Genomic DNA, 15,669 nt, shown 5'->3' on the forward strand with positions numbered 1-15,669 from the left:
ACCAACTGTATCACAGTATGGTATGGCAACTGCTCTGCCTCCGACCGGAAAGCACTGCAGAGGGTGGTGAAAATTGCCCAATGCATCACCGGTTCCTCGCTCCCCTCCATTGAGTCTGTCCAAAGCAAGCGATGTCTGCGAAGGGCGCGCAGCATCGTCAAGGACAGCTATCACCCCAGCCACATCCTGTTTACCCTCCTCCCATCCGGGAGGCGCTACAGGTCTCTCCGTTGCCGGACCAGCAGGTTCAGGAACAGCTTCCTCCCTGCGGCTGTTACACTACTTAACTCTGCACCTTGGTGATTGCCAGTTACCCACTCCCCCCCCGGACACTCCTTCCCCCAGAAAAATTGCACTACTTCTCCTGTATGTACGTATATATAATTATTGCTCATTATTCTATGTCCGCTCTTCTGGGTGAGATGCCAACTGCATTTCCTTGTCTCTGTACTGTACACTGCACAATGACAATAAAGATTGAATCTGAATCTGACATAATTGAAATGGAAGAATTTGCAGGGCCACGAGGAAAAAACAGAACAGCAATTACAACTGGTGCGGATGTAGCACGTGCTCCATACAACGTGGTGCAATTTTACAGTTGCATAAGAACATTAATTTTTGATTGTTCATATTTTACGTTCTGGATGTCATTAGTAAAGCCAATATGTATTGCCCATCACTAATTCAGCCTGCCATGGGGAGAATAGTTAGCTCTTCTTGTCCATCAGTGAGGGCAGGTAGATGGACACAAAATGCCGGAGTAACCCAACACATCAGGCAGCATTTCTGAAGAAGGGTTCTGACCTGACACTTCACCTATTCCTTTCCTCCAGAGATGCTGCCTGACCGGCTGAGTTACTCCACATTTCCGTGTCTATCCTCAGTATAAACCAGCATCTGCAGTTCCTTCCTGCACAATGAGGGGACTTAAGCAAGTAGTGGTGAGCTTCATTCAACTGTTGAGGCTCCTCTGGTGAAGGTGCTCCTTGGGCTGAGAGCCGCAGGATTTGGATCTAGTCACAAGGAAACATTGTCAATGTGTTTCCAAGACAGGATCGTGTATGACATGGAGGGGGAGCTATGGGTGGAGTCACCATGCGCCGTTTTATTTCCTTCTTGGTGATAGACATGGCAGATTTAGGAAGTCCACTCAGAGTCATAGATTCTTACAGCATGGACACAGCCCTTCAGTCCAACTCGCCCATGCAGACCACGATGCCCATCTAAGCCATTTGCCCGTGTCTGGTCCATACCCTCTTAACCTTTCCTTTCTATGTATCTGTCCAAAGGTATTTTTAAAGTTGTTATATTACCTGCCTCAACCACATCCTGTGGCAGCTCGTTCCATAAACCCACCACCCTCTGAAAAAGTTGCCCATCAGGTTCCTATTAGATCTTTCCCCTCTCTTCTTTAGTTCTTTGGTTCCACTGCCTTGGGTAAAAGACTCTGTGCATTCACCCTATCAATTCCGTTCAAGATTTTATTCATCCCTACAAGATCACCCCATAGCCTTCTGTGGTCCAAGGAATATGATCATAACTTGCCCAAGCTCTCATGTTGACTCATGCCTCCGAATCCTGGCCGCATCCTTGTAATTTTGCATCCATCTAGATGAAAAACTCCATTTTATAAATGTTACATACTGCAGCCACTGGATGCTGGTGGTGGATAGAATGAGTGTTTTGTGGTGGTTGATGTGGTGCCAATTCAGTGGGTTGCTTTGTCCTGGTTGGAAGCAAGATGCCTGAGCATTGTTGGGGCATTATTGGAGCTGCAATCTTCTGGGCAAGGGTGAATATGCTATCATACTCCTGACGTGCTCTGTAATGCCCCTGTCCCACTTAGGAAACCTGAACGGAAACCTCTGGAGACTTTGCGCCCCACCCAAGGTTTCTGTGCGGTTCCCGGAGGTTGCAGTTGGTTGCTGGAGGTTGCAGGTAGTGGAAGCAGGTAGGGAGACTGACAAAAACCTCCGGGAACCGCACGGAAACCTTGGGTGGAGCGCAAAGTCTCCAGAGGTTTCCATTCAGGTTTCCTAAGTGGGACAGGGGCATTAGGAGCAAGGGAAAGGCTTTGGGTTGGAAGGAGATGAGTCACTTGCCACTGTATACCCAGCATCTCTTGCAACCACAGTATTTATGTTTCCATTGATTTTCTGGACAAAGATAACCCACTTTAAACAATTGATGCTAGTTTTGTTTGCATTTCAACAGATAGTGAAACAGGTAGTCAATCCCTGCAGCAGTGTGTTTTTTTGCCAGGCTTTGATCAATTGCTTGGTGTCCCTTTAATTCCGAAGGTGCTGTTGTAAAGTGTTTCTTCACAAAACCAGTTAAACGATAGATATAAAATGCTGGAGTAATTCAGTGGGTCAGGCAGCATCGCTGGAGAAAAAGGATGGGTGACATTTTGGGTCGAGACCTTTCTTCAGACTGATTGACTGCAGGGGTGAAGGGGGAGGGGGGGTTGAGAGCTTAATAATTTAAATTAATAATGAAATGCAGGAGGGGCAGGTGATAGGATGATATAGCTCCTATGTTACAAGCTTGCTAACTTGAAAACATCCTATTTTTCTTGACTCAGCTTTTGACTTAAGGCTGGAGGCTGAAGACCTAAAATGTCACCCATCCTTTTTCTCCAGAGATACGGGCTGACACGCTGAGTTACTCCAGCACTTTGTGTCTATCTTTGGTGTAAACCAGCATCAGCAGTTCTTTGTTCCTAGCAGTTGAAAGAATATTGCATAATTGTACATACACAGAATTGGAAAGTTTGTATCGTTTATTGTAACCATGAAACCTCTGGAATGTCAGACAAAGCCATCTGGGTCACTTGAGAGCCACCATTGTGGTTGCCTCTAACAGGCCTATTGAAATGGCCAAGCAAGCCACTGAGGATAGGGGGCAAGCAGCGGTGGATATAACCTGCTGATTCATTGAAAATGAGTAAATTATGCAATGGCCATGTGATTAATAGTCACCCACAGGCCACCCTCCAGGTAGTGTATGTTTATCTGGAGTCAATTGCACGTATTTAGAGTCCTAGAGTCATATAGCGTGGAAACAGGCCCTACGTCCAGCTAGCCCACGCCGTCCCATCTACACTAGTCCCACTTGCTTGCGCTTGACCCATAAAACCCTCTAAACCTATCCTATCCATGTGCCTGTCCAAATATCTCATAAAACTGATTTCTTCAAGTTTCTGATGAGGTCAGCCTCTGGAACTAATGGTGCAAACTTATTTTTTGCCCAATTATTAGGATTGTCCCTGGTGGCAAGATGAGTGTAATTCTGCAACTGAACGAGGTACGTTCAAAGATACAGCGTGGAATCAGGCCCTTCAGCCTAACGGGTCCATACCGACATTCAATTACCCATATGCTAGTTCTATGTTATCCCAGTTTCCCATCCTACACACTAGGGACAATTTACAGAAGTCAATTAACCTGCAAACCTGCCCGTCTTTGGAATGTGGGAGGAAACCAGAGCACCCGGAGTAAACCCACGTGGTCGCAGGGAGAACATGCAAACTCCACATGGCCAGAACCCGTAGTCAGGATTGAACCTGGGTCTCTGGCACTATAAGGCAGCAGCTCTACAGTCGTGCCACTGTACCACCCAACGGTTTTAGTAAATGTAATTAATTTTGTTGACAGTCATTTCACGTTTACTAGCTACTAGATAAGAAATAATATCTAATTTTCCTTGTTTGGCAACTAACTTATCCATTCATCATATTTATGCTTTGTTGGTTCTTGTTTCAATGTGCAATGCTATACATATAAATATATCAGTGATTTGAGTAACCTTTTCTGTGCTGTAAATCATCATGATTCTGCAATGCTGAGTGAGTAAAGGTGATTTCTTCTGCTCTTCTAAAAAGTACAGTTAGAAGCAGTAAATAAGAATTTGTTAACTAGCATCCGTGGTACAGTAAGACGGTGGCAGAATGGGTCACTTCTTGGAACAGATGTATGTTGACTTTAGCTTCCAAAGGAAAACAGTTTGGCTGGTCTCAGTACAGTTTATATCAGGTACAAATTCACTGCCAGTTCATCCAAATTAACCCAATATTTGTATCAACTGACCAGAAGTCATATTAAGGACTTGGGATAATTCTGCCAGCTTTGTGCTCGCAGAACTTCATTGAAACATACTTTCTGCATGACATTTGCACAAGACAAATTGCTGACTCCACCTCTCTTTAGCTGTGAGTTCCTATTCTTCTTCTCCTCTCCGCCCACCCATTATGGCATCTGAGATGTCCTTGTTCCTGAGGAGTTCCCTCCGCTCCCTTCACCATAGGTGAGGAGGATGCTAGGAGGCTGCAAGATGACTTGGATAGGCTGGGTGAGTGGGCAAATGCATGGCAGATGCAGTATAATGTGGATAAATGTGAGGTTATCCACGTTGGTGGCAAAAACAGGAAAGTAGACTATTACCTGAATGGTGGTCGATTAGGAAAAGGGGAGATGCAACGAGACCTGGGTGTCATGGTACACCAGTCATTAAAAGTAGGCATGCAGGTGCAGCAGGCAGTGAAGAAAGCGAATGGTATGTTAGCATTCATAGCAAAAGGATTTGAGTATAGGAGCAGGGAGGTTCTACTGCAGTTGTACAGGGTCTTAGTGAGACCACACCTGGAATATTGCGTACAGTTTTGGTCTCCTAATCTGAGGAAGGACATTCTTGCCATAGAGGAAGTACAGAGAAGGTTCACCAGACTGATTCCTGGGATGTCAGGACTTTCATATGAAGAAAGACTGCATAGACTCGGCTTGTACTCGCTAGAATTTAGAAGATTGAGGGGGGATCTTATAGAAACTTACAAAATTCTTAAGGGGTTGGACAGGCTAGATGCAGGAAGATTGTTCCCGATGTTGGGGAAGTCCAGAACAAGGGGTCACAGTTTAAGGATAAAGGGGAAATCGTTTATGACTGAGAGGAGAAAAACATTTTTCACACAGAGTGGTGAATCTCTGGAATTATCTGCCACAGAATGGAGTTGAGGCCAGTTCATTGTCTATATTTATGAGGGAGTTAGATGTGGCCCATGTGGCTAAAGGGATCAGGGGGTATGGAGAGAAAGCAGGTACAGGATACTGAGTAGAATGATCAGCCATGATCATATTGAATGGCGGTGCAGGCTCGAAGGGCCGAATGGCCTACTTCTGCACCTATTTTCTATGTTTCTATGTTTCTATAATGAACTACCAACATTGTTCTACCTACATACCTACCCGATCTAGTGTTAGCTAACATTGTTACTTAATCATTCCTGAAACATGGTCTCCAAATATCAATGTCCTCATCCACTCCCCCCTCTGTAATCCTCATCTGCTCTACAACCCTCAAGTATCTCCACCCTTCCAACTCCAAGCTCCTGAATATCCCTAGACTTAGTTCCTGTACCATTGACACTGTATCGACAGCCGCTATGATCTAAAGTTCTGCAATTCCTTCAATATCCATGATACAGGTGGCCATTCATCTGTCAAGGCCATGCTGGCTCTCTGAGCATTCTTATCAATGCCACTCCCCAACTTTCTTCCCAGTAACCTATTCCTTCTCACGTCCTATCTACACCGTCCTGAACCTCCTGCCACCCACTCACACTGAGGACAACTCACAGCAGCCAGGTAACTTACCAGCATGGATTGGGATGTGACTGGAAACCTGGAGGGCATCCACAGAGAGAATGTAAGAATTCCACACGAACAGTAACTGAGGTCAGGGTTGAACCCAGATCACTGGAGCTGAGAGACAGCAGATTTATCTGCTGCAACACTGTGCTAGCCTAAATATTTCCTCTTCCATAGTTCTCATTACCTCAAATTAAAAAATACTTAAAACCTACCTATTTAACATAGTTTTTGTAATCTACTCTAAGGGGTGGCACAGTGGCACAGGGTTAGAGTTGCTGCCTTACAGTGCAAGAGACCCAGGTTCGATCCTGACTACGGGTGATGCCTGTACGGAGTTTGTACATTCGCCATGACCATGTGGGTTTTTCTCTAGGTGCTCCGGTTTCCTCCTACAATCCAAAGATGTTTGTAGGTTAATTGACTTCAGTAAAATTGTAAATTGTCCCGTGTGTGTAGGATAGTGCTCGTGTACGGGGTTGGTTGCTGGCCGGTGCAGACTCGGTGGGCTGAAGGGCATATTTCCGCGATGAGTCTTTGAAGCCTAAAGAACTCCATATATAGATAGCTTGGTGTGAATATGTTACTTAGTAACACACCTGAGACACACCATAGTATATTTTATGATACAAGATAATTTATCTTGTTTCTGCTTGCATGACTGCCAGCAATAGATTATAAAGTGAAAGAAAGTTTTAAATAATAAAGTGGATAGACACAAAATGCTAGAGTAACTCCTTGGAACAGGCAGCATCTCTGTCTAGAAGGAATAGGTGACGTTTCGGGTCAGACCGGTCTGAATCGGAAAGGGGAGAAGGTTTTTGACCTGAACCCTTATCTATTCCTTTTCTTCTTCTTCAGAGATGCTACCTGACCCGTTGAGTTACTCCAGCATTTTGTGTCTACCTTAGGGTACCGTTCGAATTGAGCTACAATAGCCAATTGGTGGCATAGAGTTAAGGGCCTGTCCCATGAGCATGCGACTCCATGGACCTGCAGTCACCTCGACGCCGTACGCATGGAGGTCGAGTGAGTGAGTGACGTGAAGTTCCAGCGAAGTCCGACGGGTGTACGGCGTCGAGGCAGTGCGTATGGCGTCGAGGTGGCTGCGGGCCGGCAGGCCGTTGCCGCGCGGAATTTTTGAACCCGGTCAGTTTTTCGGAGCCCCGTGCGATGTCGGGACCAGCTCCGCACAACTCCATACGGCTCCGGCGATCGAAGTGGGACCGGCCCCACAAGGCCGTACGGCTCAAGTGACCACGTTAGGTTGCGCTTGCCGTATGCAGGCGCATGCTGGTGGGACAGGCCCTTTAGGTTGCGCTTGCTGCGTGGAGTCACATGCTTGTGGGACAGGCCCTTACGCCTTCTTTTTTACAACCAAATCATAATTTGTGGTAATGAACACTGTTGCAAGTTGTGGAGACAAACGGTGGATTTGCTTCCACTCAGTATCTGCTATTGCCTCCTCCATCCTGCTGATCGATTAATAAGGGAATCAAAGAATTTGGGTATTTAATTCTCCCAAGTTTTTCATCTTAAATGTATGCCCTCTAATTTTATGAAAGAAAATAAAAATAAGGTGAGAAAGGAAAGATTTAATAAACATCTGAGTGGCAACTTTTTCACACAGAAGGTGGCGGGTATACTCAACGAGATGCTAGAGGTAGCTGAGGCAGGTACAATAACAACATTCAAAAGACATTTGGACTGGAGAGGTTTAGCGGGATATGTATTAAACACATGCAAATGGGACAGGCCTTGGGTATCTTGGTCGGCATAGACGAGTAGGTTTCCATGCTGTGTGACTGTAAAGGGCCTGTCCCACTGTACGAGGTAATTCAAGAGTTCTCCCGAGTTTCCCCTGATTCGAACTCGGAGAATTACGGTAATAGCCGTAGGTACTCAGTGCTGAAAAAACTTCACGAGTTACCGCGTTTCCCGAGTACCTGCCGTTAGCATATCGAGCCGCTACGAGACATCCACGAGCTCCAACGTAGCCGCTAGCTACATTCTACGTACTTACAACGAGTTTGATTTATTTTTTAACTCGGGAGAGCTCTTGAATTACCTCTTACAGTGGGACAGGCCGTTTAGTTTGCAAATAAGAAAGTATTTTCCACTGTTGTGTAGGAAGGAACTGCAGATACTGGTTTATACTGATGATAGACACAAAATGCTGGTAAATACTCTGCGGGTCAAGCAGCATCTCTGGAGAAAAATAATAGGTGACATTTTGAGTCGGAACCCTTCTTCAGACTTCACCCATCTTTGCCCTTCTGCCCCCCCACCCCCTCTGAACCTAACCCTCACCTTTGTCGTGTTTTCACCATCCCCCCGACCTCCCTTTCTCTGACTTATAACGGTGCCTTTTCCTATGGGAAGCAGTCTTCATCACTCAGTGTTGGAAGGCCAAGAGCAAATCGAGTTGGATAAAGAAACACAACATGCCTATGTCTAATATGAAATGGTTTAATGTTTTTTCTTCTTAAAAAAATGTAATTTCACAAATGAAAATCATATGGAATATTTGAATTTTTGTTAAGTACATTCCCATTACTGCTCCCCCAGTTGCAAGTATAGCTTTCAGTTGAAGTAAGCTCGCAGGGGTTTGCCTTGGAAAGCCATATTAAAATCAAAAGTAAAAATGCATCATGATGTTTTGCAATTTGCACATACTGGATTTGCAGCATCTAACAATTAGATGCGGATTATATTTTCTTCACAAGAAAGATATAGATAGCGTTTATACTTGACAATAAATTACCTTTTTTTTAATATGTTTTTAATTTTTTTTTAAAAACAAAAAAAATCTAGAAAAAAACGCGAAACATAGAACATATATATTTTTTTAGAGGTTAATTTACAAAAAAAGAAACAAAATTCATTGAATGCCAGAAAGTTGTGATATAAATAATAAATCTACTGCAATGATATTCACAGAGTGACATTGGAGACTTTTCACAGGAACGCTCATTATTTATAACAGGTACAGGACAAATAAAGACTGCCACTACTAAAGGAAAATCCATATATAGAATTACCTCTCTCTCCCCCCCTTGCATACATACAGAAATAAAACAATTGAAATAAAAAATAGGGGAGTACCATAAATTACAGACAAATAGTTGCAAGCATCAAGCATCCTCAGGTCCAAATACGAAGCCTCATCTTACTCTCTAATCGTAATGGGCTTAGCTTTCGTAAGGAAATGACCAGTCAATAAGACATCAACCAGCTTCAGAATGTGTTCCTTTCAGTTTGATCTTCGTCCATTTCTCTTTCTCCCCCATCTCTCCTCTCGTCCCATCTTTTACTTTTTATTTTTCTATTTTTAGTTCCGAGACAGTTTGAGTGATTTTTGCAAAGGAGCCTTTTGTCTGACGTGTTCAAACAATGCCTTTCTTTAAATGTCACCTGTTTAAAGCAGTCTAGCCAACGTTTCAACAATGTTCCACCTCCCGGTGTCCTATCTGAACATATAACTACGTGGGAAGCATGCGCCTCTAAATAATACCAGCTGATAATATGAATAATGTGTTTAATGACTTGTGAAAAAGTGTCAGAATACTGTTGAAAACTGTGGGGGCACAGTCAAAAGGTGTAAATGGCATTTGATTCAACCAAAAAATGTATATACTTTGTTTACATCTCATGCACATTTAGAAAGGACAATTGTGGCATCACATGCTTGTGCACTTGGCAGATTAGGATGTACAGCATGCGTGTTGTATGCCCTAAGAGTTAACATTAGCATGATCGCTTATATCTCAATGGTGCTTTGAAGATTGCAGGTTGAAAGGAGCAGGCACATTTACTTTAAAGCACCTCAACAAATTCCCATCTAATTTTTACAACACAACTTCTCCAAGCCCAAACTAAAGGGAAAAAAAACGCTTGAGTATACCCCGACTGTCTTCATTTTGTGTGTCACACTGGAAACCCCAGCTTGTCAAGGATCTTGAGTAAAGCTCATTTTGACCAAGGTGAAGGATGGGTTTGGTGTTAAACAAAATTAAGCCATTTACTTTTCACTGAAGAGAGTTACTTGTCAGATGATGTGGGTGCTGATTGACTGCAATTGCTGGGCATCTGAGTTTGTCTGGTTTGAACTTTGGAACAAATTGGGAAGTTAACTTATTGAATGCCCAAAGCTAAGCCACTTTCTGATTATCAAACAGAGAGCTCCTATCCCACTGCTTAGGGGAAAATGCACCAAATATTTCATCTTTGCAAATTTCGAAAGGTGCATCATCTTGGATGCATTAACAATTTATTTTGAAACTGTAATAAGGAATGTGCGACATGTCTCGTTTAGCCAGATGCTTTGAATAGCTGTCAAATAGTACTACCCCTTTTTTCATTACAAAGCCACAGACATGCCACTGACATCACAAGTGGGTTAACATCACACAACCCTGCTTCTGTATAATTAGCATGCACTCGGTGAATCAAAAAAGACGCAACAATATCGGAAATGAAAACGTGAGCCGACAAGTAGATGACACACTTGATGTTTCTGGCACATCGCTGTCTTAATGAAAGAATGAACCCATGCTGATTATAAACATTCTATTGCCGTTTTGAATAATTCAGAACTTCAACGAGTTCAAAGAACTGGTTTGACAACACAACACCCTTCTGGGCTTTCACTGGACTTTTAAATAGTTAAGTTTGCAAAGCCTTAAAAATCAGAGAGTTATGGATTGAAAATTCAGGAGGCATCCGGCTTTCTTTATTGCAAAGAAGAAACTGAAACCATTGCAGCTACATTGACCGGAGTGATAATGAAGTACACAGTTAAACAGAAAAAAAAGTTTATTTGAAAGAGGTTTTAAATGCGTCTGTTTCACAAACACAGGAAGATATCAGAAACTTTGTCCTTTTGCTAGATGCAGGTTCAATGTTTGTATTTTGAACTTCTACGAGTAATCATCTGCTGTGCCAATCGGTGTTACGTCAAAGGATTAACGCTGTGCCGCTGTGTCAGTTCATGGGAGGGAAAAACTGAGTGACGCAGAGGTCTGTTTTTGTTACAGCTGATGGTTCTCAGATGATGACAAGAAGAATGAATAACACATGGTTCTAAATGATCAGGTAGCATCACAGAATTCTACAATGGGGAACAACAGAATCAGTAACTTGCAGAATACCAGCCAGTAGCCAGAATCCTTGTCCTTGTGATTATCAAATGGTGGAATAGAAGACACTGTTCACTCTGGATGACTCACTCCTGATAGTTTTTTGCCATCAAAAAAAGCAACTCCAATTACTGTGCACCTCAGAGTCAATCCCAGACTCCTCTAAGTGAAGCATACCGATTCTGCTGAGAGAGATACAGGTGTCTGATTGTAAGGTGGGGAGGGAAATACTGTGGTGATTTCTCAAAAAGGCTGCTTTGCAGAACGCTGTGTGGACCAGGAAAAAATGGCGAGTAAACTGCCTGCTCTCAGGCAAAGTAAGTAGCTTTGTGGAGCTAATTTTGTCTAACCATGAATCACGGTTATTCCCCCCCCCCCCCCCCCCCCCCAGCCTCCGCACACAAATAAAATCTCTGCTTTTTGCAAAATCTTTACCTTCAAAGACAGCTGGATGCAAAGTGGTGAGTTGCTTGCAACAGATTTCCTCATGTGAAAAATCCCCAGCGGGAGTGCTCAAAGATTCTGGCTTTCCCCTCTAGGTCTCTGGATCAGCTTCCCCTTTGTAGGAAAGTTTGTTCCATTTTATAAACTGTTAGGTCCCTTCAGAAATCACAGCTGTGAAATACTACTGAACATGCAGATCAAAACTCAAGTCAAACTTCTCCTTCACTCCCTCCTGTGTGTGTTTTTTTAAATTTTTGTTTTCTTTTTGCCTTTGCTAACAATCAATTTGTTATATCTCACTTTGAAGGCCGTGGACACCCCAAGCTCCATTGCCCAGAAATAATACATTGGACATCTCGAATTAAATCCCTCATCTTCACAAAGATTTGGAGAAGTCGCTTGAAACTGATGCATTATTGTTCTCAGCATAAAGTAACATAAAGGCACCATTGATATCTTTCTGTGTTGAAATACTGTAAAAACGCTACATATGGCACATTAGTATTGTGAATGCTAACTTTTTTTTTTACATATATATATTTTAATCTATAAAAACTTGTAGACTTTCTACCAGCTGCAAGGTTCTTCTGCTAAAATAAAATAAAATGTTTTAATTTAAAGTAAAGTATCTTGAGTACTTCATTATATAAAATAAAGTTTTACTGGTGCATCAATGTGGTTTTAGACAGCAATTGGGTCCTGATTAGCCATTACATTGGTCAGCCTGACTTGCAACTCTTCTTGGGCCGCGTACCTATTGGTAGAGTTAGTCCTGTTCTCAGCCAATCGGTATGCAGGGGCTGATTCTCCACTGATCTCCACGGGGCTCTGTATGGTCAGAAATGGCGTCTCTTCACCTATCCTCTCATCTTCAGTTTCGCTGTCAGAGCTATTGCGGTCCAAGTTAGGATTGCTCCCGTTTTCCGTTTTGTGAGATATTTGGCCATTAAGCTTTGTTCTTTTCCCCCTCCTGCCGCTGGCCCCTTTCTTGGGTGGCTCGAGCGCCAGCTCGTACTCCTGCGTGGTCTCGTACTCCTCATCCTCTGCTGCCCTGTGGGGGCTGGCGGACAGGCTGGTGTTGTCCCTGGCCCCGCCGCGGTACTGCCGGTAGGCGCCCTGCCTCTTGTCGCGCTGCCGGGGCGGCGTCACCAGGAGCAGGGGCCTCTCCTCCTCGATCGAGGGGCTGATGGGCACCGAGGGCATGGATATCGTCAGGCTGGAGGCCGGCGGCGACAGCTCCGATCCCGGCGACTGTGGAGATGTGGGAGTTCGGAAATCTATGGGCGACATCCTGGCCGGGGTGGTCATGGCGGAGACAAACCTGTAACAATAAGACAGCACCAATGAAGGTGCGCAGAATGGCCTGGGCCATCATTGATAGACCCCTCTGATCCTCACCCTGCACTCAGCCGAGTTCTCTGCCCCTACATTCACAAGTGTTCCTGTCCCTGTAATTACACTCAAATTTCATCTGACAGCTAGCTTTCGGGTATCGACACAAAACGTCACCTAGTCCTTTTCTCCAGAGATGCTGCCTGAACCGCTGAGTTACTCCAGCACTTTGTGTCTATCTTCAGTTCCTTCCTATTCACTCCCTAAAGTCTTGTTTGTGCCCTCTGTCCCTTCAAATACAGTCAGACTGACCCTACAATTTAATACAGAGAAATGTCAGGTGTTGCATTTTGGGAAGTCAAACATGGGCAGGACCTACACAGTGAATGGTAGGCCTCTGGGGAGTGTTGTAGAGCAGAGGGATCAAGGAGTTCAGGTGCATGGTTCCTTGAAGGTGGGGTCGTAGGTAGATAGGGTGGTCAAGATGGCCTCTGGCACATTGGCCTTCATCAGTCAGAGTATTGAGTATAGAAGTTGGGAGGTCATGTTGCAATTGTATAAGGAGTTAGCGAGGCCGTATTTAGAGTATTGTGTTCAGTTGTGGGAATACCATATACCTTGTAATATGAAAGATCTTGTCAAGCTGGACAGGGTACATAGAAGATTTAAGAGGATGTTGGCAGGACTAGAGAGTCTGAACTATAGGGAGAGGTTGAATAGGCTTGGACTCTATTCCTTGGAGCGCAGGAGGATGAGGTGTCTCAAATGATGAGAGGAATAGATCGATGCACAGAGTCTCTTGCCCAGAGTAGGACATTCGAGGACCAGAGGGCATTGGTTTAAGGTGAAGGAGAAAAGATTTAATAGGAATCTGAGGGGTAACTTTGTCACACAAGGGTGGTGGATTACAGAACAAGCTGCCAGAGGAGGTAGTTGAGGCAGGGACTATGTTTAAGAAACAGCTAGACAGGTACATGGATAGGATGGGTTTGGAGGAATATGGGCCAAATGCAGGCAGGTGGGACTAGTGTTGCTGGGACATGTTGGCCGATGTCGGACGTTAGGCCGAAGGGCGTGTTACCAAACTGTCTCACTCTCTGACTCTGTGAACTGCTCTCTCTGTCCCTCCAGCTATCATCAGACTGAACCTACAGTCAGAGATGTTCACCTATTTCCCTCCAATTACACTCAGACTGAACCTACAGACAGACCTGCCCCCTTGGTCCCTCAAATTACAGTCAGGCATTACAGGTTAATTCCCGGGGTGGTGGGATTGACATAAAGTGAAAGAATGGATCGACTGGGCTTGTATTCACTGCAATTTAGAGGGATGAGTGGGTACCTTATAGAAACATATAACATTCTTAAGGAATTTGACAGGGTAGATGCAGGAAAAATGTTCCCCATGTTGGGGAAGTCCAGAACCAGGAGTAACAGTTTAAGGATAAAGGGTAGGCCATTTAGGACTGAGATAAGGACAAACTTTTTCACCCAGAGAGTTGTGAATCTGTGGAATTCTCTACTATAGAAGGCAGTGGAGGCCAATTCACTGGATGTTTTCAAGAGAGAGTTAGATTTATCTCTTAGGGCTAAAGGAATCGAGGGATATGGGGGAAAATCAGGGTACTGATTATGGAAGATCAGTCATGATAATGTTGAATGGCAGTGCTGGCTCGAAGGACCGAATGGCCTACTCCTGCATCTATTTTCTATGTCTCTATATCTATGACTGATGCTATAGTCAGAGATGCTCATTCAGGAACTTTGGTTACAGTCAGACTGACGCTGCAATCAGAGCCGCTCCTATAGTTCGGTGTCTTCAGTTGCTCCTCAAAATGACCTGCACTTAAAGCTGAACATTCCCTCCCATGCCTTTCAGATCCGCTCCATTTATTTCTACCGTCAGAGGTGTGCCTATCCCTGCAGGATAGACCGAGTTGTCCCTATCGTTACAGCTGAACTTTCAGTTCTTACAGTCTCCGTACATGATTATAGTTGAGGTTCAGTCTCTAAAATTACAGTCAGACCTGCCTCTGCAGCCCAGCTCCCCGCCCTTACCATCAGTGCTAATCTTTTAGTCCCTGCAGTTGGACATATACCCCGTGTCCCTATGGTTACTGGAAAACCTCCCACTGTATCAGAGGCATCACAGTGGAGCAACGGTAATGTTGCTGCCTTACAGCGCCAGAGACCCGGGTTCGATCCTGACTACGGGTGCTGTCTGTACATTCTTCCTGTGGCGGTGTGGTTTCCACCAGACACTCTGGTTTCCTCCCATATCCCGAAGAAGTATGGGTCTGTAGGTTAATTGGCTTCTGTAAATCACTCCTAGTGTGTAGGGTAGAACTAGTGTATGGGTGATCATTGGTCAGCGCGGACTCAGAGAGCCAAAGGGCCCGTTTCCACACTGTATCTCTAAACTAAAACAAAAATAAATGAAGTAGGATTTTGCAGTGAGCTATCACAGACTCGAAGGGCTGAATAGCATCCTTCTATGTTATAGGAAATATGATCAGGGTAAGTGCCCACCGTGACTGTTCTTCCCAATGACCAACTTTACCCTCCATCTGGTACAGGATCCACATCAGGGATCAGTAGTGGCCTGATGACCTGTAGGCCTGAAACTAAAGCTAACCTCTGCCCTCAGCCTCTACGCCCACGGTGCATTCAGCATATACAAACGCCCGAAGGATCTACCTTTCACTGTGCGGTGAATCTCGGAGAGAGTCCGGAGTATCCCTGGAATTCCTCACGCAGATAAACATCTCCCGCCGACTGGCCACCCCATTGAGGCGACCTCTGTGTTTGGCTGGGCTTGTCTGCCTGCTGGTTTCCACCGACGACGTCACAAGCACGGAATGACTGTTGGACGTGATGCTTTCCGTCTGACCCGTACTCCAACTGCAGGCAACACAAAGAGAAACAACTTCAGGTCTCTTATCCAGTCTTCCCACTGCAAAGATCTCAGAGGGAGAGAGCTCCTGCAACCTGCACCGGTGCAAGAACATTGGGATGGTTTGATTTTAACAAATTATTGGATATGCAGGGAATGGTGGGATTATGGAGTATATGCAGGTTGATAAGAGTTGATCTAGGCACCATGCTCGGGA

At 44.6% G+C, this 15,669-nt stretch overlaps 1 protein-coding gene across 4 annotated transcripts in view; it reads right to left on the reverse strand.

Moving 5' to 3' along the window:
• Window positions 1-8,098: 8,098 nt before the first annotated feature.
• nrg1 (neuregulin 1) overlaps window positions 8,099-15,669 on the reverse strand; it is a 210,896-nt gene continuing 203,325 nt past the window's right edge. For all 4 annotated transcript variants that reach the window (XM_033022003.1, XM_033021997.1, XM_033021979.1 and 1 more), the window contains 2 exons: window positions 15,257-15,460; window positions 8,099-12,548 (listed from right to left, as the gene is read on the reverse strand). In XM_033022003.1, coding sequence (XP_032877894.1) covers window positions 11,909-12,548; window positions 15,257-15,460 — 844 coding nt within the window. In that variant the 3' untranslated portion in view covers window positions 8,099-11,908. The remainder of the gene's footprint in view (window positions 12,549-15,256; window positions 15,461-15,669) is intronic.

The sequence above is a fragment of the Amblyraja radiata genome, chromosome 1, assembly GCF_010909765.2.
Source record: "Amblyraja radiata isolate CabotCenter1 chromosome 1, sAmbRad1.1.pri, whole genome shotgun sequence".
Taxonomy (NCBI): domain Eukaryota; kingdom Metazoa; phylum Chordata; class Chondrichthyes; order Rajiformes; family Rajidae; genus Amblyraja; species Amblyraja radiata.